Source organism: Hesperophylax consimilis, chromosome 27 (assembly GCF_061612785.1).
Source record: "Hesperophylax consimilis isolate HC1 chromosome 27, BYU_Hcon_1.0, whole genome shotgun sequence".
NCBI lineage: Eukaryota > Metazoa > Arthropoda > Insecta > Trichoptera > Limnephilidae > Hesperophylax > Hesperophylax consimilis.
In genome coordinates this window covers 1,485,422-1,513,220 of record NC_142862.1, presented here as the reverse complement: position 1 = coordinate 1,513,220, position 27,799 = coordinate 1,485,422, and the positions used below count along the sequence as shown (strand labels likewise).

At 36.3% G+C, this 27,799-nt stretch overlaps 1 protein-coding gene across 1 annotated transcript in view; it reads right to left on the bottom strand.

Moving 5' to 3' along the window:
• LOC149410446 (clotting factor B) overlaps positions 1 to 27,799 on the bottom strand; it is a 70,352-nt gene that overhangs the window by 7,209 nt on the left and 35,344 nt on the right. Inside the window, exons 3-15 of the mRNA XM_089648054.1 lie at positions 23,137 to 23,245; positions 22,953 to 23,053; positions 19,315 to 19,375; positions 19,118 to 19,221; positions 14,894 to 14,954; positions 13,868 to 13,971; positions 12,835 to 12,895; positions 12,493 to 12,596; positions 12,296 to 12,410; positions 8,320 to 8,468; positions 7,178 to 7,287; positions 5,472 to 5,630; positions 3,967 to 4,081 (exon numbers count right to left, since the gene is read on the bottom strand). Of these exons, the coding sequence (XP_089504180.1) occupies positions 3,967 to 4,081; positions 5,472 to 5,630; positions 7,178 to 7,287; positions 8,320 to 8,468; positions 12,296 to 12,410; positions 12,493 to 12,596; positions 12,835 to 12,895; positions 13,868 to 13,971; positions 14,894 to 14,954; positions 19,118 to 19,221; positions 19,315 to 19,375; positions 22,953 to 23,053; positions 23,137 to 23,245 (1,353 nt within the window). The remainder of the gene's footprint in view (positions 1 to 3,966; positions 4,082 to 5,471; positions 5,631 to 7,177; positions 7,288 to 8,319; positions 8,469 to 12,295; positions 12,411 to 12,492; positions 12,597 to 12,834; positions 12,896 to 13,867; positions 13,972 to 14,893; positions 14,955 to 19,117; positions 19,222 to 19,314; positions 19,376 to 22,952; positions 23,054 to 23,136; positions 23,246 to 27,799) is intronic.

The window sequence follows — 27,799 nt, the reverse complement described above, 5'->3', positions numbered from 1 at the left end:
AGAGTAGTAAAAAGACCGAAGATGTAAAATGAATTATGTACCATGTAAACATATTATTAAAAATAAAAAAAATCATTACAAAAAAAATTAAATAATAATACATTTCTACAGTGATCTATGTTATTACTAACTATTTATGGAATAATATACCTACAATACAATACTTACCTGGTAGGTCACTTGAGATTAACACTTAATTAACATTATCTAATTGTTTATTAGCGAAATTTAGATGCAGGATTTATGAAATAATTGGAAAATTGAATAAAACTGGACTTTCTCTTAGGAATGGTATATTTAATTTAAGGGTATGACAGCTTAAAAAGGTAAGTTTTTAGTTTAGACCTGAATTCTGTTGGACTTGTTATGGATCTTAGTTCCGGAGGGAGTTTATTCCAAGCCTTTGGCCCAGATTCTCCGAAAGCGCGATCACCAAACTTAGTATTTGACTTGCGCTTAGGTTTTATCAGTCTGTCTACAGCTGATGATGTTGTTGATCTAAGAGTTGACTGCCTCAGACCAGTGTTTTCCGGAACACATAGTTCAAATATGTAGGGTGGGGCCATTTCATTGATGAATTTAAACACCATCCAGCACAGTTTGTACTGAATTCTTTCAGGGCGCTTGAGCCAGTGAAGGTTACGAAGGTGTTCTGAAATGTGCGAATATTTTGAAACCCCGGTTATGAGCCGTGCAATAAGCAATAAACACTGATTGAAGTTTGTCAATTTGATATTTTGGAAGGCTGGCATAAATGCCATTGCAGTAATCGAGACGTGAGACTACGTACGAGTTGATAAGTAGTTTTGTTGCTTCTGCAGGAAGGTTTTTTCGCCAGACTTGAGTTGTCCTAGGTGAAAAAAACCGGTACTTACAGTCCTATTTATTAGACTTTTAAACGAAAAGTCTGAATCTAAATTGACACCGAAAAGTTTGACTGTTGTTTTTGGGATGATATCGCTGCCGGAAATAGTAATAGGTAAATCGTCTATGAAATGTTGACCTTTGTTTGTGGCCACTCAGAGAAACTCAGTCTTAGATGGATTGAGCTTCAGCTTGTTTGAAGACATCCAACGAGTTATTGCTTCTAGACATTCGGTTATACAGATCTTGAGACTATTGATTTCGTTTGGAGTGCAGTAAAAATAAACTTGCTGATCGTCAGCGTAGCAGTGAGACAAGAGATCAAATGACTCGATTATTTTGGCGACATCATTTGTAAAAAGGATGAAGAGAAGTAGACCCAAAACGGATCCCTGGGGTACCCTTGAAGAAAGTGTTGCGAAGTTGGAAAATTTATGTCCAACCCTCACGGCTTCTGAGCGATTGGATAAATAGGATACCAGCCAATTTTTTATGTCGGAATTCAAACCAAATGTTTCCTCTAATCTTCTAATGAGGAATTCATGATCAATCGTGTCAAACGCGGCACTCATGTCTAGGAGTGAGATAAGTGATAATTTACCTGACTTTACGGCAAGAGTTATACCTGATAACATACGAAGTAGTCCGGTTTTAAGTTAAGTGGAACTTTCTGTACGCAGATTGACGTTTTGCAAATAATTTATTTGAATTCAACTGACTGGTTATTTGTGCGGCAGCAATTTTCTCCAGGATTTTAAAAATAAATGGTAAGTTTGAAACGGGTTGATAATTACCAAAATTATCGGCGTCTAGTTGTGAATTTTTCAGTACTGGTGTAACTACAGCTGACTTGAGTGGTTCAGGAAATTCACCCGTGCTCAGTGATTTATTAAAAACGTGAACTAGGAATGGAGCTAAAACAATAGAACATTGTTTTAATAACCATGTCGGTATAGGATCAATACTGCAGTGCTTATTAGGCGAGCTTGAAATATTTTTTATTACTTCTTCCAGCGTTGTAGGTTTGAAGGAAGACAAAATTCCTTTAGAATTTACAGTGAATATTGGCGGAGGGGCGTGAGATGTGGAAGCATGAATGGATTCAATTAAAAAAAATTGAGAAGGCTTCCGGGGTAATATCTATTTTCGTTGGAACATTGACTTCGGAAATTACAGTCTTTATTGAGTTCCAGAGACGTCGCAGGTTGTTTCGCTCCGATTTAATCTTTTCTTTCTAATGCTCTGATCTTTTGGAATTTATTTTACTCGTATACTGTTTTTGAGTTTTTCCTATAGGTCCTCTCTAATTTACGCATAAGTTTCTTCTGGTTTCGACATTCATCGTCAAACCAGCCGTCAGACTTTCGAACTTTTCGTGTTTTTGACGATGTCCGGGCATATTTATTTAACAGACATAAAAGTGTTATATTATATGTCTTTAAAAGTTCGGTAAAAGTCTTTGTTTCCCAAAAATTGGGTGTACATAAGAGAGAGGTCTTTAACTCTTCCAGAAAATCACTAAAGTTAAATTTACGCCATTCCCTTGTACAATTGTTCTATATGGTACTTTAGGCGGGTTAAAATCAACATCAGTGCAAACAAGCCGATGTCCTGACAGTCCTATATCACGAATTTCTGCTGGAAGCGATGGATCACTGTTCTTTGAAATTAGTACATCTAATGTACCACCGGCATCATGAGTTGGGACGTCAACCCTTTGGCGGCATCCAAAGCTGGATAATAGATCTAAGAATTTAACAGTGTTTGGTGATGTCACGCGCTCGAGACGAATATTAATGTCGCCTGTAATAATGAGTGCGTCGGAGAGTCCGACTGAATGTTCCAAAAACTGCGAAAACTCATTATAAAATTCGACAGAGATTGGTTTCTTTCCGGGCCTATAAAGGGTGCACAACATGAACGACGTTCACGTTGACTCCTTAGTTGAGCAGGTTGGCGCGGTGGGATCAGTTTCAATCTATGCTGAACTTGTATCTAAGTATTTAAAAAGGATCGATTCTTCGAAAGGATCGAAGGAGCTGGACCGGATGGTATCCCACCACTGTTCATTACCAAGTGCGCAAATTATTTGTCAATACTGTTCAATATATCAGATAAAGACCATTTCAAAACTATGCATTTTCTAAAAGGTGTTCGAAAATATTGTCTATGACCATTTATTCCCTGTCGTAAAGAATTTGATCAACGAATTTCAGCACGGATTCTTTGCAGGTCGCTCTGTTGCTACAAATCTCATAATATTTACAAATTTCTTATGCAACACCAACTCCAATCAAAACGAATTTATGAACAGAACCTGCAGTTGGTACAACAACAAACCTTGCAAATATAGACATACATACTGACATATTCACTGCTAGTTACTATCTTTACAGAAGTTAATTGTATCACATTTTAGGTAAGAATTGCACAAAATCATAATGATTAAATTAATTCTACCTTATCTTATCTTTAAATTTCTAATTTATTATTTTTTAATTTCACTTGCGCGGCAACATTCCCCCATCCCTTTCCTCTCCCACCCCGCTACAACGCCAAAACCTGACTCCCACTCCCACATCCGTCATGTATACTTAAAAACACATATATTCTTGTATGATGCATTATATAGGTGTATTACATTTGTTCTACTTCCATTTTATACCTTTTTATACTTGTTACTTAGTCCTGCTTTTTATATTTTAGTCTACATTCACTAAATACTTAGTTGTATATTACCAAATCAACCATCTGTGGACATTTATAATTGGTGTGTTTCTTTTGCATCATCCATTGTATATAAAATTAGGTGACCGGATAAATCAACAAAATGATAATTCATCACATCTTTAAAAAGTTATATAAAGTCATGGAAAGCGATGAAACAAAAACTTTATTAACTGGGTTAAGTAGGTTAGGTTTATTTTTTTTCTTCAGCATTTCTAATGACTTTATATCACTTTTTAAAGGTGTGTTGAATTGTCGATGTGTTGATTTATCATGGAACCATTAAATTAATATTAAGACGGTTTATGTTCCTTAAAACAAATAAATAAATCATCAATGATTGTTTATCATGAAGGCAAAGAAAAGGATTCTAACCTTATGGTCAAGTCTGGTGGATGAGCCATCCCACCCAGTGAGGATAAAGCCACTGTCAGGAAGAGTTGTGCCGGTGTGGAGACAGACTGGGATTATACTGCTTGTGAATGTTACCCTGAAATTGATATAATTTATTTTTGAAAAACTCTGAAGTGGTAGTGCGATACAATAATATTCCTTAACCCTTTAGGTGCGGTATGCCGATATTCCGGCATGATGCATGACGCATGGACACTCGTGAACACTCGTGAACACTCGTGAACACTCGTGAACACTCGTGAACACTCGTGAACACTCGTGAAACCATGTCACCTGTAATTTGACATCGGAAATAATGGCAATAATTTCTTTAGCGTTTAAAAAAGTAACAATAAAATATAAAATTTCATAAAAATAATAAAGATTGTGACTTTACTGATACATAGTAATAATAATTACGAGTAGGTTCTAAAGTCGGTTGTGGCTCTCTCTGTAGCTCTGGTTCAATAAACTCCAGAAATATGATAGTGATTTATTTTTGGGATATTATGCCATATTGCGCTACCTTCTTCTTTAGCCCACTTCTGACAGCATTACAATAATTACAAATAACATGTAATTTCACATTCCATTACACATCAGTCCCGATGATGGACACTATATGCTGTCCGAAACGTTGGCTAAAGAAGGAGGTAGCGCAACACGGCATAATACCTCAAAAATAAATCACTATAATAATTTTGCCCGTGAAAATCTCAAATCATATCCAGGACTTTGGTTTTGAATTTGAGTGTCATTATTTTCAAAATTGGAACTAATTTGTCGAGAATTCAGACTATCTGTGATTTTTTAAGGGTATCTTTCTATATAAGTCTAAACTTAAACCTTATGGCTCACAGTTTACACCCGCGCTGTTCCGCTAGCAGGGCATGTAGCAAGAATGGAAGGAGAAGCCGATCGAATGGAACTCCGCAGGATTACGGAGTGTTTGTTGGTCGACCTACACTGAGGTGGCACTATACAGGAGGAACTATTCCTGCTAATAAGTAATAAGAACTAACCTAGGAGATGGGGAGGAGGAAGGTGGGAAAGTACTTGGCTATTCAGATCTGGTCACCAAACACGGATTAAGCCCTCTCAAGCAACGTTTAAATTCTGAATAGTGAACACCATAGCGATACTGAAAGTATCTTCTACTCTGGAAAGTGCCGCAAAAATACTAAAATAAGATTTACTATTTGAACCTGCGACCTCCGGATTGCTAGTCGAGCGTCTTAGTACTTGACCACGGTGGCCGTCAGATTTGTAATGTTGATAAAATAATATGTACACACTTAAATGTTAATAAAGTGGAATGCAGAAATACGGCAGGTCTGAAGGTTCGGGAGATAGCTCAGTTGATAGAGTAAACGCCGGAATAGCAAATGGTCTTTAATTCAAATCCCGGTTGGACCCGTGAATATATATTTTTTTTGTAATGTTTACTAACATTATTTCATTATTTTTTTAAATTATGAAAAGCTTACTGTCTGTCAAGCTGCAGAAGGGCGATGTTGTTATACGACTGTGAGTAAGTATATTTGTATAGTGGGTGGACGTGTATTTTTATCACATCGTAAATAGTGTCAGTGTAATACACAGGTGTAAACTTCCCCCCCAACCCGACGAACTTGACATCCGCTGAGCTGAAACAAAAGAAGTGCAGGGTAAATTAACATTGCCATGTGCATCTTAAGTAGGTCTAATTGTCTAATACAATATACAATCACTACGTCATCTGAGATTCACCAGCATAATATACTTGTTTTGGTTTTGTATTCAAAGGAAAACCACTGATTCAATTTAATTCAATTTTTCATTCTTGTGAAAACATTACAAAATCGTTAATTTCAAAGTGTCTTAAAATAAATTGCATTAATATAAGTCGGAACATACATATAATAAAGCAGAATTTAGTGTAGCTATACACTATGGTGTATAATTTGTAAACATTGAGTGAAAAATAAAATAACTGCGTACCATACTAGCCACAACAAAGATTGCTGTTTAAAAGCAACTTCTTAAATACTAAATATATATGCCAATTTCTGAATTGATTCTGTTCAACCACTGACTCATTTCGCTAACTGTACTCTTCCAACAGTTCGAGGGACATCTATCTAGTAAGCGTTCAAAAAGATGAAGAAGATAGTTTGAAGGGAGATATGTAAATACAAATGTTAGAGTGAGCGCGATAATATTATAAAAAAACGATAATAATTTTTCGAAAATTGTTAAAATATAAAAATTCACACTGTGAATTTTTTAATACCTACAAAATGTTAAATAACATAACAAAATGTGTTTGTTTTGTTATCATTTTATGAGCATACTTTGAGATTTTTTCGATCAATGGAATCTCGTATAACTATACGGTAAGTTCTGTTTCAACTCGGCAAATGAAATATTATCATCAAAAACAACTTATATTTTTTAGGAACTCTAAAACTTTAAGTGTTCAAGAGAAATGTGTTATAAATTGTTGAAAATACGAAATGCATGGTTTAAAACCACTCGGGTCGTGTGGTGCTTTATCTGTCACCAAAAGTCAAATCCTCGTGAAACTAACTCTTCATCTCCTTTTCTAGTATGGTCAGACATATATAAGCAGTTTCAGAAGGAGTGATCACCTGGCGATCACGGGCGGCCGCGGGGAGGCCACCAGGTGGGTGGCGAAAATTGGATTTTTATATATATCTAGAGTTTTATTCTGAAATAGATGAAATTTTCAAAACAAGAGAAAGGCTACAGTCTACTTTGGATTTCGAAAAAATCTATGTGAAACCCGGGCAACGCCGGGTTTCACATAGGGATAGTTAGCCAGCCAAGAATATTTAGTATATTTCTGTTCGAAAATGATTTTATGGTACGATTTCATATAAAAAAGTAATCTTAACTCACCTTTAAAACGGCCACCATGCTGAACCCAAAATTGAACATACAGAGTTGAGTTAAAAAAAGGACTTCACAACACTCAGTCAATTGTGTGAGGTAAATTTATTAGTTCGCCACTTATACCACGAGTTTCCAGACACCGTGTATACCACGAGTTTGTGAAATATCGTCTTAAATGCGCTTAAATCTTTAATGTTAAGTCGTTCAAATATCAAACAATTTGTTTGTCTATTTTCATCGTTGCAGTCATTATTACAAGGAGGAGTTGAATTTTAAAATGAAGAAACAATAAACTCACCCAATCACGGCAATGACGTATGCAGAGCACACCACCCACCGGTCACTCAGTAAGGTCACTGGACGGGGCGTCCAGGAGATTTCTCCTCTGCGACCTAAGCCAATTCGTCCCTGGGAACACAACACATCTTCATATTAATCTCTAAGCAAGTGTTGTTTTAGAACTGCCAGGTGATCTCGCCTCTCTGACCTGATCCAATTCGTCTCTGGGAACACAACACATCTTCATATTCATAGAATTAATACAACACATCTTCATGGAATTAATTTGTAATTAATTCTACACTTCACACGCATAATATTCTGTCCCGCAAAAAAACAAAATTTAAAGAGTTCTACCTAAAGTTATAGTGAAAATTCCATTCCTTGAAATGCTTTAGCATTAAAGTCAGTATAGTGCATTACTTTGTTCACGATTAACCATCACATAATAACTCGAAACGAATAATACCAAAAAGTCAAGTGCCCCCAATTATATTTGTGACATTATTCTACGCGAACTGTGTGGGTAGCGGGTACCACTCGCTCTCCGCAAAAACAGTGCATAGTGTATTACAGTGTATTTGCCAGAGGTATCTACTCGCTATCATTCATAGCGGTTACTACAAGCGCAGCGAAAACAAGAAAACTAACAAACCGAGAAGTATAAAAGTTAAATATCCGGAAGCTAAATGGCCGAAAATTCTACTAAAAAAGAAAGACACTCTGTAAAATGATATCCGAATTTATCAAGACCAGTCTTTTCTACAACTTAAATATTTAATAGATTTAAGAGAAGAACTAGAAAAAAGGAAGTCTTCAGGTGAAACGGATATCAAAAAAAAAATAATAACAATCCTACAATCGTTAAAACGATCCCAAAAAACTAAACACTAAAGTTTCATTATATTATCAAAATATACGAGGACTACGACAAAATTACAGAACCTGAAATAAAATTTACCAACCTTGAACCACGACTCCTACGCCTTCACTGAGACATGGCTTAATAAAAACATTGAAACTTCCGAATTGGGCTTCTTTAATCACACAGTATTCAGAAAAGACAGAAGCGAAAGCATTAAAACCAGAGGAGGAGGTGTATTGTTATATGTGTAATTAATTAATATATAATAAATAAAGCTACCTAATGTCGAAACTTACATAGTACGGGGCCTCGACGGCAGTCCAGATGGGAGTCTTGTTATATTCAATGTTGGAGTCTGGTGTGTGCAGAGGACACAGGTTTCTCCGAGTCCAACCGAACCTTGTTTTTTGGCACGGGTAAATTTTTTCGGCCAGCTCTATGCAGTCTGTAGAGGAAACAAAAAAATACAAGTAAATGTTTGAAGGCCCTATAGTTATTAATGGGACTAACTAATTAACAGAGATCAAGATATTTATAGCATTTTTAGCAGATGTGTATATTAATATAGTGCTTCTTGTTTCATTACCGCGGTTAAGTAAATTTGAACACATTATTTAAAAAAAAACCTAATAAATAAATAATTATTTTTTACAATTACTGTTGAAACACGTTTTGCTGTTCGCAACTGACGACGTTTAATCAATCACTAAAGATTTTACATTCTTATATCTAGATAGCGATAGTAAACTACAGTAGTTCTATGTATGAATTTTTATACAGATATTGACAATTACACTAAAGGAAAAACATAAAATTATTTTTTCTGATGCGTGGTTTGGTAGGAGGTCTCAAAATAATAAATTGACGTGTCCTACTTAAAGTTAGAGTAACTCTATTATTAAGTCTGAAAATCTATTAATTTAAAGAAAAGAACTTTGTAAAAAAAAGTCACAGTTTTGTCGTAAATCGTCCTATTGCATAGTTTGGAATTTGAGAAAATACAATACTAATTGTTAAATTTCAAACTATGTACTGGGTAGGGCAAAAATAATCACCCAATGTTCTTTTGCTGTATTTTTTATGATAAACTTTGGCACTGCTTGTGAAATTTGTTTATTTAATCCATTAGAATTTATTCCATCAAGTCGAGAAAATGATATCGGCCAAGTGGCCGCCGCCAGAGTTGATGACCATACGGGCCCGTTTTATGGCATTTTCCATCACTCTTGCCAGAACTTCGGGCGACAGGTTCTCGAATTCCTGGCGAATATTCTCCTTAAAGGCTTCAAGAATCTGAGGCTTGTTGACGTTAACCTGCGACTTCAAAAAACCCCATAAAAATAAGTCTGGAACGGTTAAATCGGGTGATCTGGCCGACCAGTGCAAATCACCAAAACGAGAGATTAACTCTTAAACCCTACCACTCTGGGAATGTAATTATTCCTACCACGGGGTACTGCAGTACCCCGCGCAAAAAAATGAATAAAATAAAAGTCTTTGATATTTTTTAAAATATTATTTTTATTATGGCAAAGTAATAAGAAAAGACAATAAAATTTATTAATACAAACTAATAGACATTTTTGTCGTTACATGAAGGACAGATTTTGTATTGATGGTCAACACAAATATGGCGGCGACAAGTGTTACAGACAGATCGAGATTTTCTGTCCTTTGTGCGCGGACAAAAACAGCAGCGACCAGGTTTGAGATTATTAGGGACCGGCCTATGATCTTCACTATGAATATTCAAGACTGCACGTATAGTTTCTCTGATATCCCAGGGTAAACTTTGCTATTGTAATTTTGCTCTCATATGAGGCTTTATGAGTGCCATTGAAAAACTCTTAAGAAATTCACGCCGCTTGGTTATTTTCTCTTCATCAATGTTAGTTAACAGCTTGAATAAGACCCAAGAGTTAACAATAACGGCATTTAGCAACCCGTAGAAGAGACACATGGGCCACCTTTTGATGTTCCTGGACGTCGAGTACTTCTTACAAAGTTGGTCGAACACATCCACCCCGCATTTGGTTTTATTATAGAAATGTATTATTTCTGGAAGGTACACTTCATTATCCTTTTCAGGGCTGTCATGCATAGTGGACAGCATGATTACAACTTTCTTCTTAGCTGACTTCAGAGGACAATACGACAAAAGTGTGAGAGGTCCGTCGTAGGCAAACATTGATGTGCATCTCTTTCGATTTTTAGTGTCCAAGAAAACAGGAGGAATTTCTCGTTTATTCTTCTTTACAGTTCCAACTAATGTTATACCTTTTTCCAGTAACTTCTTGGCTGTGGGTATAGACGTGAACCAATTGTCACATGTCAGGTTTCTGTTAAGACGTTACCAGGTGGGTGCAACAAAATATTGCGGCGAGGCATTCTTGAGCGAGAAGGCTTAACACCAGTCCACCTTTGTCGCTTATTATGACCTTTTCCATACATAACTAATGGAGAATCAATCAAGCGCCTACCGTCTTCATTTATACCAGCCCAGTCATTGTCAGGCACTAAATACTCTTCATCTCCTTCCACACTATCTTGATCACCGTCTTCACGAGGTGCGACTTCAGAATGGTCCTGGAAATCCTCGATAACACCGTCGGGCTCATCTTCTGAATTCACCAACAAAGCAGCTGCAATTTAACCCTCCCCCCCCAAGACTTCGAGTCTGGGATGCCATATTTGAAAACAATACAGACACCTCATTACACTGCATACACTGTCATTACATTCATAACACATTATTAGTCTATGAATGTCTCGTTACTGGGCGCAGGCCCTCCCTATCAACACTGTACTCCATAACCATTATCACAAAGTAAAGTAAATCATAAATAATGTGTAAACTTACCAGAGAGATGTCGAAAAATAACTTCAGTAATTTAAGTATAACTGGAAGGAAGAACTAACAGTATTCCTACCACGGGGTACTGGGGTACCCCGGAACACCAGTGGACGCGAATGCACTTGCCGGGCGGTGACGGCTTCCTGACGTACTTACGCGCCAATTATCGAGAGTAGATTAGCTAGAGCGATTTTTGCAACAGTGCAATATTGTTAAAATTGTTGATATTTTAAACACCAGGGGGGTACTCCAGTACCCCAGGTAGGGTTTAAGAGTTAAGCGACCCGGAAATGCTTCCTTCAGAATATCGGTTGTGGCTCAAGCAGTGTACGCCTTTGCTCCGTCCTCTTGTAACCACATATTCTCCAGTCCCAATTCATCGAAGAAGAAAAAATTCGGTAATCATGGCTCTATAGCGTGAGCCGTCCTCAGTCGTCGTTTGGCCAGCGGCGTTCACAAAAAAATGCCCCAATGACTCCTCTAGTATAAACAGCACACCACGCAGTAATTTTGAGCGGGTGTAATGGCTCTCCGTAGGAGATGGATTTTCGGTGCCCCAGAAACGATTATTTTGTTATTTGTAATAAGCATTTACTTTGTGGCTCGTCATAATTTACAATAAAAGATATAAATTTGTTTTAGACCACTTTAATTTTAATTGTACTCTACCGGTTTCGGAAGCACACTTCCTTCGTCAGGAGAGTATTAAAACTAACCTTTGATACAAAATATTGACAGATATATACACAAAAAATATAATTTAGGTGTTTGAGAGGGAGGTTAACAAAGGTGGACGGGTAATTGGGGGAATTCCAGCAATAACAGAGCGGTTCACTGGAAATATATCTAGAATGGGACTAAAAGATAAATTAAGTTGGTTTTTCAATATACTAGCGTTATTATTTAGGGATTTTTGATTTCACGAGCTTCTAAGTTATCCAATATTTTGCTTTTATTATTACGGTGAAGAATTTTAACCCCTGTGTCCTTATTAAAAGTATGATTGGTGGAAATAAGATGATTGGCAAACTCTGAAAAATTATTGTTATTTAAACATCTTAAATGTTCCGTGATTCTATTATTTGAAATTCACGCTGCGCGTTGGCGAAAAACGAATTGTTGCGCAAAAAATGGAAACAATTATTCCGCGTTCTTGCAAAGTAAACCAATTCATGTCTTGTCGATTTGTATTTTGCGTTTGTTTACTTCACAAATTTCAAAACCTAATAGACATTTGGCGCCATTTGCTAAAGTTATAGCGTTTACCAATTAGGTGAATACTTTTGCCCCAACTTGTATTAGGTGTATTTACGACAAAACTGTAAGTATTTTTTTATAGTTCTCTACTGAACATTAACAGAGTTTCAGAAATGTAGCATAGTTTTAGAATATTTCTGGTCAGGTTTAACAAAACTCACAGTCTGCGGCCTTAGAGCCAGTCGGTAGCTGAGTGATAAGTCCCTTCGGCAGCGGCGGACAGGCAGCCTCCGCGCAGCACACCAAATCCGACTCGTTATCAGTTAAGTCACATTTCTGTAGCAAATGAAGTTCATGTTAGGAGTGCAAAGTCAAACATGTTGTTATTATCAGAGACACATAAAGGGAGGAACAGTACCTGTGGAAAAATGCCTTTACTGGCGGCCTCCTTCGCTGTCAGGCAGTTGGCGAATGGTCTGCACACTCCCGCAGTCCCCGTGAACTTCATCGTGCAGTTCATCCCTTCAAACAAATAGTCACATCAGGGTTAAACAATACAACACAACATGACGATGAAGATTCTAAACGCAATCCAGAAGTAAAGTGCGTCAGTGGATTGATGTTTTACAGTCTACGGTAAGATGTGTCATCAAGAATTTCTTGTGAAAAAATTGCAAACACTCAAGTTGTTCTTTCGCAATGACGGTGTCGTGGTGACGAGACAGCCTAGGAAATGATGATCAAGTTCTGGGTACTATACCTTCAACCACTTTCACCAGAGGGCAGCAGACAATCTGAACGGTATCCACTATAGCGCTAATCTGAAAACAAAATTAAGTTTTAGGACGGGTTGTTTCGGAGAATTTTGAACAATTCATCAAATTACAACGTTCATGAAGAACGAAAATGAGCGAACAGAATACAAGTAGATCCGAAAATGGGATCGGAGTTTATAAAGCGAACCGACGTTTTATATCAAAATATTTTCTTTTGTAGTTTTTTTTATCAAGAGAAGGTAAAATTGCCGTGAATTTAAAAACTTGTTATTTTCAGAGACGCATAAAGGGAAGAACAAAAATTTCATCAATCTAGAGCACTTGATATTGGTATTAATAATATTTAATAAGGGAGGTTTTGGAGTACGGTACCTAAATTAAATGACAGACACTTCTAGCATTAACCCCCAGGATGTTATTTTAGTGATATTGAATATCTATCTACGTGAGGGGCGATCTCTTGGGTTTTTTTATTCTTAATTTCTGTTCACATTTTAACCTACTTATTTTATTTTAGGTTTTATTGTTTTCTTTTTTACCTGTGGTAAAATGCCTTTACTGGCGGCATCTTTCGCTGTCTTTCATTGTGAAACAATTCAATTACTTGTTTGTTGGTTTTGAATCTTTATTTAGATGTACGCAATTTAATGAAACAATGTTTTTGAGATTTAAAGAAAGTAAAGGAGAAAAAGACACAGAAAATAAGAAATTAAATCTCCATTAACGGGACCAACTTGCCGTGGTCAAAGTACTCATAGACTGATAGTCAAGGTGGGAGAGCAATCTTGTTATTGAATCTGATCACTTCAGATTATGACCTTTGGTGTCTTTTAGTGTGTAAAATTGAAATACGATGAATTAATACGTTGGTGATCCGTGCGACAAGAATATGAGAAAAACTAAAAATGAAATCGAAATATTTTCATTGCTAGTTTATTTTTTTTGTTAATGGAAGAAAAATTTCCATGAGTGTAAAAACTTGCTATTTACAGAGACGCATAAAGAGAGGAACAGTACCTGTGGTAAAATTCCTTTCCAGGCAGCCTCTTTCAGTGTCAGGCAATTGGCGAATGGCCTGTATACCCCCGCTACCGCCGTGTCCACCACTGTGCAGTTATCACCTGGAAAAAAAACACACACCAGGGTAACACAACACAGCATGAAGATGACAATTCTAGCCACCATCAAGCTACCCTAGCATGGTCGACCGTTAAAATTTTATCAAAAAAATCAGTAACTTTTCATCGTTCCCGAGCACGAATGCAGATCGCTAATATACTAATATATCGCTAATTTGACGGCCGGCATAGTCCAGTGGTAACGCATTGGACTGCCATTCCGAAGGTCGCGGGTTCGAACCCGGCGTACGCAAATAAATTTTATTTGATTAATTTGTGTTATTTCACAATTAATTAATTAAAATAATATATAGTATATTTGCGGCACGTTCCAGAGTGGAAGATACTACCAGTATCGCCCTGGTGTAAGACCACCATTCAGAATTGAAACGTTGCTCCAAATGGCTTTAGCCGTGTTTAGTGACTAGATCTGAATAGCCAGGTACTTCCCCACCTTCCTCTTTCCCTTCCCCACTTACCTTCAGCCTCACAACATCCCCCAATTGGGGATGCCATAGTCTCACTGGCTCCAGACGGGAGCAGTTGGGACTCTTGTGAGGTATTCACTATAAAAAAAAAAATAAATAAAAAAAAAAATACAAACAACATTAAAAATAGAATATTTGGGAACTGTCGTTTTGTAGAGGATCTGCATTCATGCTCGGGAACAATGAAAAGTTATGGACATTATCGATAAAAGCTATATGCTAGATACCGAGAAATGGTGTGTCTACGGTACGGGATATCATCAAGAATTCCTAGTGATATAGTTGCAAATACTCAGAGCCTTTCTTATTCAGCCTCAACAACTGGCTGCCTTTTGAAATGACGGTAATGTGGTGATTAGTGAGCCTAGGGAATCAAGGAGCCATCGCATCGCCTACTGGATTTGTAATGAATGATGATTAAGTTCTGGGTACTATACCTTCAACCACTGTTACCAGAGGGCAGCACACAATATGGACGTTGCCCTCTATGTCGCATGTCTGAAACAATTTTTTTTTTTTATTATTTTAAATTACGTTTCAAAAATTTATCTTATTTGTGATTTTGTTGTTTAGATATGAAGGAGAAAAAGTCACAGACAATAAAATATTAGCTCATGTAAGAGAATTGAACTCGAGACCTGTCCTCGCTCCGAGAGGAATGCATCAAGGAACAGCTGCTCGGCCTTTTTCTTTCAAAACTTTAATTTGGATTTGAGGCCAAAACAGGATTTAAGCGGTTTTGGTTTTCTGCAGTGGCTAATAATAATATTAATTATAAGTCTCCAAAAATTGTTGAGTTAATTTTTATGTTCCTAATGGATATCAGGAACATTGAAATTAATGGAATTACAACAATAGTTTGACAGTGCAAACGTCGACAATTCTTCTCCAGTCTAAATAATAAAAATAACGGTTTACAGTAAATCTGAAAACTAAACGACACATAATATTGGGAAAAAGTGCTTATTTTAGTAAAATAAAGTATTAAAACTGTAGTTTTTTGTGTCCCAGTGCCAACAGATCGAAAACAGAAAATACACCTATACAAAATACCTATCCGAAACTTGCGTCAGTGAAGTTAAAACAGTGGATAAAAATAAAGTTTATTTATTTATTTAACAAAAAATAAAAACATATATTTACATTCGCAATGGATGTCCAATCTCCAATGCAAAAAAGGCAGTGAACACCATAAACAAGGTACTTCTTGACCATGGAAATAAATTTAACAAAGAGCAAATAGCTAAAATTACACCGATAGTATGCGAAATCTTAACAGCAACTCGCAGCATATCGGTAGCCGTAGCTGCCAAAACTGATACCCTGGAAGGTGAACTGCGGGCATATAAAGATATTAAAAAATATATTCTATCTCAAAAAAACATGATATCTGTGAAGCAATCCGAGAAATGAATGAAATTGCGGAGAGGTCGAAAAACATAATTTTGTGCAATGTACCTGAAAGTGCAAAGGTAACAGCTACTGACAAAATCTTGGATGACCAAACTGCAGTAAAGGAAATAATTTCTTAAATTTAGGTAAAAATAACAATAACAAACCACGACAAATAAAAATCCAGTTTGAAGACTCCCAGACAGCTAGAATACTACAAGGAAAAAACATCTCTTACAGAATAATGTACGGATTTACTCTGACTCGACCACAGCACCTCGTCACTTAAAAGAGTCAACATCCATAAAAAAATCTGAGAATAAAGAAACTGAAAATATATTTTCAAAACATCCGTGGACTGCGAACAAAACTAGATGATCTAAACACAGCTCTTCCATCCCATCATCATGACGTATATGCACTTACGGAAACCTGGCTTGACTAACTAACTAACTAACTAACCATCACGCCGTTTCCCCGCATGGGTAGGCAGAGAGAACGGACCGCCAAACAACTCGGTCTTGGCACACACTCCTTGCCTCATTCACATTCATACATCGTCTCATACATACTCTTCTATTATTCTGACTCTTGACATGGCCCGACTCGAGTATCACTTGATCGTACCATGTCTTCCTCGGGCGTCCCCAACTTCTGCTACCATTCACATTTGCATCACATATCCTCCTTACACTCCTATCTTTGCTCATTCGCTCTACATGCCCAAACCATCTAAGCGTCCCTTTCTTAATCTTAATCATTACGCTTGCATCAGCCTTGCACTCTATGTGGATCTCCACATTCCTCACACGATCAAACATGGTTTTACCACACATACGCCTCCGGGATCTCATTTCAACAGCATTTAATCTACTTTCATCCTTTCTTTGCCAGTTCCATGCCTCACTTCCATACATCAAGGTAGGTACCAGCACTCCGTTGTGGACTGCTAACTTCGCTTCTTTGGACAATTTTTCGTTAGCGCCTACGGGGTTCAGTCCTCCATTAACGGAATTACCTGCATTTACCCTTCTTTCAATATCTCTGTCAGCCTTCCCATCTCTCGTAAACATACTTCCTAAATACACAAACTCATCCACCTGCTCCAAGTATTCCCCATTCACAATTATATTGCACACTGTTTTCGTACTCTCTCTTTCAAACACCATTACTTTAGACATACTTACATTCATCATTAACTCATTCTTCATGCATACTTCGTTCATCCTAGACACGAGAGACTGTAGATCATCTATACTATTAGCAATCAGCCCCGCATCATCAGCAGTGGCGGCCGGTGGTCAAAATATGTGGGGGTTCACCGGATTACCACATTAAGTCAGAAAATAAATTAAATAAAGGTACGTACCTATTTATAAAGAAGTTCTATTCTCTGCTCCTTTTGTTTAGCGAAGACCTCTATCAATGCTTAACACTGATAGTGCGTTCAGTCTGTCCTGGCTCAACGTGTTTAAAAAAGATTTTATTCTTTTTAACGTTGAGAAACATCTTTAGCTTTCAACTGAGGTCATTCCAAAGGTCATGAATAGTGCACAAAAGTTTTAGTAATTTCACAGTCTCGGGAAAGTCTTCTAATAAACAAGTACTATAAAAAATTGTAAAATTGATAAAGCGCCGTTAGCTTTTGAAAAATCGTCGCGGGCGTAAATTGCACAGAGTTCACTTTTACTGAACTTTATTTAGGAAGTCATACGTTTTAAGCGTCACATTGAAATCATGTTCTGGGAAATTTGACCTGTATCGATTTTATTAAATAGCTCATTATGGTGTTTAACTTAGGCACGGTAGCCTGAATCCAATTGCATTCTGATGTCAACTTTTCCTAAAACCTGCTCAAAACTTTTTGTAAATGTAAATGACAAGAATTATGTTTTTTGATTTTTTCAGAAAGGTGAGTTACATCAGTAACACCGCTGATTGTCCAAACTGAATCAACATCGTAAATTAAACACGTAAAACAAAATAAACTATTCAATTGATCACATGCACAGAGCTACGAAGCTTTGTTATACATTGTTTTGTTAAATGATCGAGTAAACTTCTTCGATCCAGATTTTCACTCTTGTTTTATTATCAGTTCAGGTTTTAGGTGGACCGGCATTTTTTATTATCACTTTGTTTTCAAAACTCGACCTATTGTTCTTAATGTATTCCACATTAAAACTCATTCTTAATTTATACTTTGAACAAACACAAAAGTAATCATAAATTAGTATAACCTGCAATTGATATACCTTATTAATAATTGATATACAAGATCAATATAACCTGCAATTAAACTTAAAAACTTTCGCAGAGTAAGAAATTTGTTTAATTCAACAGACCGTGCCCGGCAACGGCGAGTACCTACTGACTAAACTGATAATAATTAATCTGACCATCACTCATCTCTTAATGACAAATTTTATCTTAAATGCTTGTATCGAAGAAGCGAAACATTCGCTGAAAATAGCAGATGTTAAATTGAAACCACGATATCGACAATAACATTAAACATACGCGTTTTAGTTTAACTTTCTACTGAATAAACCGTTCCTTCTGATGTGGTGGTAAAACCCCGAACGCCGTCCATGATATGGTATTATTTGCAAAGAATAGTATGAACTGGTATGTACCCACGCTTTCGACTGTTCCACAGAATATGCGACAAAGCAGTTAAATTTTGGATCGCAATCGAAAACGAACTGCTACGAACATAGGTACAAGTCAAAGTCGGTCTGCAAGTTAAGCGCGCTTAATAAGTAGGTACCTTTTGAATGAGATATTATAACCGAACCGAGTTTCGTATTGTGATTAGTCATGTCGGAAATCTTGTTGGTTGTTCGGCGCTCGGGAGCACATATTAGCTGGCCGCCACTGATCATCAGCATACAACAGGCAACATACTTTCAAATTATTCAAATTCACGCCCGTTTGACCGTGCAATAAAATCATCTGAACTTGGACGAATTCAAGAGGTGAGGGTGTTTTAATAGCAACTAAACGAAAGTACTCAACTAGAAAATTACAGACGAAAAACAACAACATTAAACATTTATTTGAGCAAATCTGAAGTGGAAAAAAATATTATTGGAACCACCTACTTACCACCACTCTCCGATATACAAACATATAGAAACCATTGTGAAGACGTTGAAATTCTCTTGTCGAAATACCCAAACTAAGTTCACGATTAAAAATAGTGCTGTAAACAAAGATTCAATAAAATTCAATTTATATAAGTAAGATTAGAGACTGTAAAAGTTCACCTGAGGAGTGATTCCCTTCAGGACAGACTCTACGGCAACAGGGCACTTTGAAATACGAAGACACTTGCCGGCTCGCCCTGTTTCAACTACCGAGCATTGATCACCTGCAAAAGCAACAATACCGTTTATGCAAGAATAAAGAAATTTTATTGAGAGAATGATGATTATTTTAATAAATTAATTATTGAGTACTATACCTTCAACTACTGTCACCAGAGGGCAGCAAACAATCTGAACCGTTCCCTCTAAAGCAAAAATCTGAAAAAGAATTGGTTTAGTCTTCATTGTGATTTTAATAATTAATGAAACAATGTTAATAAAATTTAAAGAAAAGAAAAGATAAAAGATACAGAACATAAGAGATTACATCTCAACCGAGAATCGAACCCGGGTTCGCTTCTTGCTCCGGGAGGAATACATCAACCACTGTGCTACTGAAAAACCTTATTTTAGCCGTCGAACCTTTTGATCCTCTGATCTTCCCTCTAACTAAACCGTTTAATATTAATTTCTATTTTGGGTTATCCTTGCCAAGAGTTTCTTAATGTTTTATTTTTGTAGCAATATTATTTATTCTTGAAAAAGTCTCTGATTTAGCATTAGTGCAGTTGTACAGATTTCCAATCTTTAATTGATCTAATTGATCTAATCTAATAATTGGTGCCTTTTTTACACGGTGCTAGTGTTTTAATCGTAATGCCAGTGCTGTCCAAACGTGAATTTAGTATGTTGATGTCCCCACCAATACCACTATCCGGTGCACAGGAGGCGATTCTGGCTTACTATCCTGGCTTGAAACAAACAAAAGCGGTGTACACGCTACTAGGAAATTTCAAGCTAGTATAATTGCGGTAACCACACGTCCACATCTGTTTATAGGAAAAAATGAACAGCTTACTCCTCTTAGCACCTGCTCCGGACCTGGTTGATTTTCCATATTTCACAACTCTTGACGATATATTGCTTTTAAATTAAAATAATGTATTTATCGCTAGCGGTATCCATCAGATACGGAAAAACGACTTGGGGAAACTCTTACAAATATAAGTTACGTTCAAACAATCCTAAACTCTATGACTAAGCGTTCGGCAAGAAAAAGTATTTATGCACAAATAAGAGATATCAAATCATTATATAAGTCAATTAAAATATTACTTGTTCGAGGGATATTACGGTTTAAAATTGTATGCCGAAACCCCTTGACGGATTCCATATATAAAGTTAAAGTAGATCACACACACAATACAAGAATGTCCATTCCAAAAATCTATTTATACAAAATAAATGCTTGTTTGTTTTGTTTGTCTCCTATAGACCGAAAAACTATGTTTTTTTTCCGATTTTGCTGAAAATTTCAAAGTCTATTCTTATAAGTACCAGGATGGTTTATAAAGTGGTTTGAATAGTGGAAGTCGGGGACGCGTGAGAAATACTTAACTAATTATCTCTGCATGAATGTTCACATAACGTAGTTTTTTAAGGGTTATGATGTGAATTTAATAATACTACGTGAATTAAATAGTAGAAAAAGTTGGGGATGCCCGAGAAAGATACGAATCAAATAATTATTTGTGGTAAAGAAGAAAGAGGCGTGGGGACAATTTACGACTAGGAAGTGAATGTCTTGAGAAGTCGGGGACACCAGAGGAAGATGTGGCACGATCGAGTGAAACTAATACTTATAATAATACAAAAATAATCCTTCCGCATTTAAAATACACCCAGTTGACAGGTACACTAGAATTCACAACCTCAAACCATTTCTAAGTGCCTGAGCGGCGCCGGGTAAACTTCAGCTAGTTACTAATATATACGGCCAACAAACATTTACTTATTTTATGCCTTCTAGTTAGTTAGTAAAAGGTGCGTACCATATTATTTGATCTAGCGGATCTGTTTAACTGCACAGAAGCTAGGTACAAAAATGCTATACTATCATATCTTCTAAATCATTGTTAATTAAACCTAAGTCTACTCATACTTATTTATCATATTTTCTATGTACTTGTATCTCTTTCTAGAGCTTGTATTAATTTTATATATTCTGTCGTCATTTTATGATCAAATGCCACAGTTAATTGTTAGTTTTGTTTCAATTATTACAAGTGTTTAATTGTGCTTGAAATTCTGTGACATGTAATTATTGTGTATGGTATATTTATACCGTGGATATTAGATAAATAAAATTGCCAATGGAGTTAAAAAGCGAATCAACCTACAGCACTGAACTAAAAAAAGGTTGATGGATCAAGATTTTTTATGCTGTTATTGTGTATCCATTGATTATATGCATTTAATTGTATAAATAAGCCTATGAGTGTTTAACGGCCGTTGTTTCCAATTTTTCCAAAGATTAATCTCATGCTCCGATCGGCCAAGTGATTTGTTCAGTAACATTCGATTCGCCTTTTTCAGAACATCTTCACCGTTGATTTTCTTAAGTGGCCCCGCCCACTTTCATAGACAATGAAATGACATCAAAGTAAAAACTTTCAATGTTTAATTAATATTGACGAATTTATTTTTGTATTTATAATTAGTGCTTTTTTTAAATACTGTAAAAAATAAACCGATATTTTATATATTTTTAAACAAACGTACGTAATATGTTAAAAAATAATGTGTTAGCTTGACTTTAATGCCACCGTATCTTGGCGTCGCGAATATTTTTAACTCTGTCGACACTTTTAATAACTAGTCATTTAGGCAAGCTTAATCCAGTAGTTTGGCTTTTATTAATTGGTTGATCGCTCAGTCGTCGAACGAGCGAAGTTGTGCTTTTGGGCAATATTCAGCTAAAATTTCGGCTCAGCGGTTAATCAGTAGGATTGTGAATAACGGCCGTAAGCATGTTGTCTACCTTTGAGTGTGTGTATGTCTATGAGTATGTTGACTGTGTTATATCTATATGTCTATGTATTTAAGGTGTCTGTATTGTAGTCACTTAAAATGTTATTCTTTTGTATGTATTTCCTATATTGCGGCTACTCGCTATATGTGTGCTTTAGTGTCATAAAGATTTGTCTTTATAAGAAGGAATAAAAGCATTCCACAGACATTATTTTACAACTGTAAAAACTCGTTACTTAGTTTTGGCATTTTTAGAATCGTATCGTGTCAAAAAAAACATCAGCGCATCTCACCGAGCACCAACCGATCATGTACTAGCTTTGGGCGGCCACACAAAGCTAACTAGAAAGCTAGGATATAAAATTCGGTAGTGGGGGACGTTACTAATAATAGAATCACTTCGTATAAAACTATCCTGTCTTGAGACGATAGCTTACTGGCTTCCTTTAACTTACTAGGATAAAAGCAAAGCTAGTTCTGTCAACACTTAGCTGGTGTTACTAGCTTAGGTACTAGCAATATCTTGCTATCCTGGTTTTAAATACTAGCCTCCTGCACCGGACAAGAATACTGGCATCGTGTGGATAAGGCATAAACGATTTTGGTTTTGCTGGAGTGGCTAATATTACTAGCGTTAAGTTGGATTTATTGTTGCATTCATTTCAATGTTCCCTTCTTCTTCCTGGACTGTTTCATCTCCTGGCCTACGGGATTAAGTTGTCAATGTCAAGGTTGGGAGTATTGTTCCTATTTATACAGTATTGTTTATGAAACATAATTTTTTTATGAAATTAAAAACTTTACAATGTTTTACTTGTTTTCACCAGACACTCCTATTTTAAGAAGATTGATTTTAAATAATCATACATTGCTAGTATAATTATTATTGCAAGTGTAATAATCATTAATAGTAGATTAAATTTCCGCGAGTGTAAAAAATTTGGTATTATTGTCAGATTCACATAAAGAGGGGAATAGTACTTACGGGTAAAATGCCTTTATTGGCGGTCTCCTTCGCTGTCTGGCAGTTGACAAATGGTCTGTATACTCCCGCTATCCCCGTGTCCGCCATTGTGCAATTATCACCTTCAATCAAACAGACACATCAGGGTTATACAACACAAGAGGTGATGGTGACCGATAAACTTTATGAAATGATAGTGAGGTACCTTCTCTAGGGGTAGCTGTTTTTGCCTGGCATCTGGTTTCCAGTCCTGTGTTTTGCCCTGGTACCCAGGGGCAGCACACTATCAACTTGTTCTCCAGGGAGGCGCACACCTGAAAAAGCACCACATTGAATTACCTATTCATTTGTACATCTGCATGGGGGGCATACCTACTTTTTAAATTTACTCTCCACAATGCATTGTTTTTTAACATTTGAAAGGTACAAAATTTTCAAAAAATATTAACAATTGGTAAATATACTGGTATACTGTCTACTTATTGGGAGATATATAATTATTGTGGTGGTTCTGGGAGACATAGTTTTATATATATATATATATATATATATATATATATATATATATATATATATATATATATATATATATATCAGTTTGCATAAGTACTTTGATTTTTATTTAAATCTTTTTTTAAATTTTCTTTTTATTTAACGGCAATATAAAGTAAAATAAAAAGATACAATATTAAGGAAAATAAAGATATAAAGTGATTTAGTTTTTTCTCAGTCCTCCTCACTAGGTATTCCTGTTCCGAGGTGGACTGTAGTTTGTTGAATATGTGTTGATCATGATTTCCTCATCTTCTAATTTGTTGGTTCCCACAAAATATAAAATAAATTAAGCTAAAAGTATTTATGTTTGTTGTCTGTAGGTTTTTTTATTTTTTTTTTTAATATTAACTCCACAGAGGAGGCCCTGAAGAAAATAATTTCCCTCAGGGCCTATGTCATCTTTGGGGATGCTGTGTGGAGGGTCTTTTTGTGGAGAGGAAGGAGTGAACATGGGTCTTGAAGAGTCCCATGTTGTAGGAGGGAGGAAACACAGAGGCCGGCATTTCGTTCCACAGCCGAGCTGTTGAACTTAAGAACGAATCGTAGAAGCGACCCGTTCTTATGTGACAAATGTCAACCGTGTACAAATGTTGGGCGCGCATTTGGCGTGTATCCCGACTACGCACCGGTGCCGAAGGGATCAATGACGCTAGTTCCTCAGAGCATCTTCCATTGTAATACCGATCGAACAAGGACAGCATACCTACCCGACGCCTGTGCTCTAAAGATTGCAGTCCGTTTGTTAAGATTGGGGAATCTATCAAACGGACCGCCCGTTTTTGCACAGAGTCAAGGGTTTTTTTCAGGTATTTAGGGGCTCCGGACCAGAGATGGCTGCCAAATTCGACAGTAGGGCGCACTTGCGTTGGGGTTACTTCATAAATTTAATGATTTCCTCATCTTCATGTTTAGTTGGCCATAATTTGATGTCTTTTTAAAACTTTTCTCTATCCATGGTGTTTTTAATTTCAATAGGAAAGGCATTATATAATTTTATAGCATGGAAATGGTGGTTTTTCTGGCCGAAAGATGTATTTAATTTGGGAATGTTTAGTAGATTTGAGAATTTTGTCCTTGTAGTGTAGGTGTGTTGTTCAGCGAGGTACTCATATTTTTCTTTAAAATTGAGTAGTGCATTTTTTGAGTACAGTTTTATAATGCTGAACACGTAAAATTTTAAAAAAAATTCTTTTGGTTGAGTCCTTATGGGTACTTTCAGGATTATTATTATTATTACTTTTTGTGTTTTAACGAGCTGCTTGATGTCTGTGAGCATCATAATATAATAAATAGATACGATTTCGAATATTGCAACTTTAACAACTTAATGCTTTTGAACGAGCGGTTTTCGCGGACAACCCGAACACTGCTCGCGTGTTTTGACTTGTTTGCGTTATGCAAAGCAGGGTACTCACCAAGAGTGTAGCATGTAACGTAACTGATACTGTATCAATCTGCAAGTGGGTACGGCTCGTCCACGGTAACCGCGTATCCAGCTACGACCTCCCGGATCCGCCTTTAGTGCTCGCTGTGTGCTCGTAGTGAAACCGCCGTCGGCGGGTCGCTGCGAGCACACTGCGCTCGACCCGCGAGCGGCTCGCAGTAGGCTCGCGCCTACGTACTCACTTGATACAGTATCAGATACGTTAAGCAGGGTACTCATCTAGCCGTGTAACGTGTAATGTAACTGATACTATATCAAGTGAGTACGTAGGCGCGAGCCTACTGCGAGCCGCTCGCGGGTGGAGCGCAGTGTGATCGCAGCGAGCCGCCGACGGCGGATTCGAGGTTTGCGCAAATCTTTTCTTCTGTTTCAACTTATTGAAAACTTCACAAAAATATTTTGTAAGTATTATATTTCAATAATTACTGATTCATTGCATTTTTTACGACTTTTGCTTTTATTTATATATTAACATAGATTACAATTTTCGTATTGCATTTTTTACGACTTTTACTATTATTTATATATTTACGATTAGAACTACAAAAATATGTGTGGTCTGCTGTTCCAAGCGAGATAACTCAGGAAAACGTATCCGAAGGGAGAGGTTGTTATTGGTGTGCAAACTGTGAAGTCGGTCTCTGTTTGGAGCCGTGTTTCGAAATATACCACAAAAAAATCAAATTCTTAACTTTATTACTTTTTTATTATAGTTATTATTATTCTAGTTTTTAATTACAATGGTTAGATTTTTTTGTTGTTTTTATTTTTTATTATAGTTAGTCTTGTTTTATTTTTTAATATGGCTTAGTTTTTTTATTGCTTCTGTTTTGTTTTTTTTTTGAACTGGTTAATTTTAAAATATGTTAACTCTTTAAATAAAAAATAAAATAACCTGATGTTTTTAATTTTATTTATGTTAAAAAAACGAGTATTAGGTGTATACGTTTTATTATTCAAAATTTATATATTAAACCGTAAAAACAGTAAAATACTGGTAGGCAGGGTCGGTTCTAAACTTTTCAGTGAGCTGGAGTGGTGAGATTAAAACATACGATATTAAAGCTAGTTGTTATTGTTGGAATAAAATGAATACAAAAGATGCAGCTCGAAAACGGATAGAAAATCTACACGTACTGGTCATAACTGCAACGTTGAATATTGCTGCTCCATTCTTGTTCACAGAAATAAAACACCTTGATGTCCACACAATTGAATGCAAATTTCGAGAATTCGAACTTTCCTGGAATCAGAAGAAGGACGAAGAATTTTACAAATCATTTTGTGTAGTGGACAATAGTTTTAAATCATGAAAGACATGTCATAAGTCATAAGAGCTGCCATGTCAAATATTTTCTCTTTATTTTATTTAAGTACTCTTTTATTTTTTGTTGTCTTGATTCGTTGAGATAAAAACTTAGCACTTTTAAAATGTCATACTTTAAGTTAGTTTAAAAAAATACATCTTTTTCAAAAAAAAACCTTTTTTCTATTGAACGTCCCTCCAACGGTGCGTCACTCAAATGTCACGTACAAAGCTTGCCATAGACTGGCAGCTACACCGCGTAAGAGAGTGGGTAGATAGCTTAAAATGTGGCCACTGTAAATTATATGGCCACACAGCTTCCAAGTGCCAAGCAGATTTATTCCCATAGTTGGCCACAACCGAGATGTCTGCCCTATAAAGGAGAAATCGCCAATATGCACCACTTGAACCTTCTTCAGGAAACCGGCTTCCCACAATCATGGATCTCAGGACTGCCCTGCCCGCCAAGCCGCTGAGTGAGGTGAACTTTCGCGGATTAATTTTGTAGGTTGAATCTGATCAATCGTTCTGTGAATAATTTCTTCTCAACGTTCTACTAAAACGTTCGTGGCCTAAAAACAAAACTGAACACTATTTGCTGTAACGTCAGTGTATGTCATTTTCACATGCTTTCATTTCACTACAATCAGTAGAACCTGTAATCCTTTGTGTGCCCATGCCTTGGCGACAGTTTCATGCTCTGCCCATCCCGAACATTACTCGAGGACCGAGTATTGGCGCGCAGAAAATCTGCAAAGTTCGGGATGGCATTTAATATAAAATATGGCCGGTAACAATTGGCGCCTCAACGTGTTTTGGCTCGTGGTGATTGCATGTTGTGCTGATTTTGGTGAAATGTTTCATGATTAATTGACATAATATTGTATCACATATGTCAAGTGATTTGAATATTGTTTCATAACCTCAAATACACTCAGTATTCTTGTAACGATAATTCATAATTTGCGTTATTCTATGGTAAAATCTTGCGTAAACTTTCATCTTTCATGAAATCTATGATTTATCTATGCTTTTGTAGCTGTCAAATTTTATGTCAACACTAATTGGTAAACAAGATGATTATATGGGAGGTTATGTCAAACTGTCTAATTCATAATTATTTACGATTATTTTACGATGTCATTCACTTGTTTGATCAAGGCATATTTGCGTTTTATAATATTATTAGATTTTTACGCTAATATACATAATATTAAAAACATTTATGTCGGCGTTCTACAATACAAATTGTAAGTCCACATTACAATCGATATGCGTTTTAATTACTCGTAAGTCAACAAACACTCAATATTATTTATATACATACCTACGTCATTTTTTTTCGCCCAAATTAAATGATATCTTTGATTGACAATTACATTAGGCCGACGTTTAATAACGTTTCACAATATAATAGGGTGGTCCATTTTTCGCAATTCTCATTAGGGTGGAGCATATTTTTTTTTAACAATTTTTTTTTGTTTTTTTTCACAATTGTACAATAGAAGTTGAGCTAATATTACGTCTAATGATACTACAGCCGTCAATGAAGAGTTTCTTTTG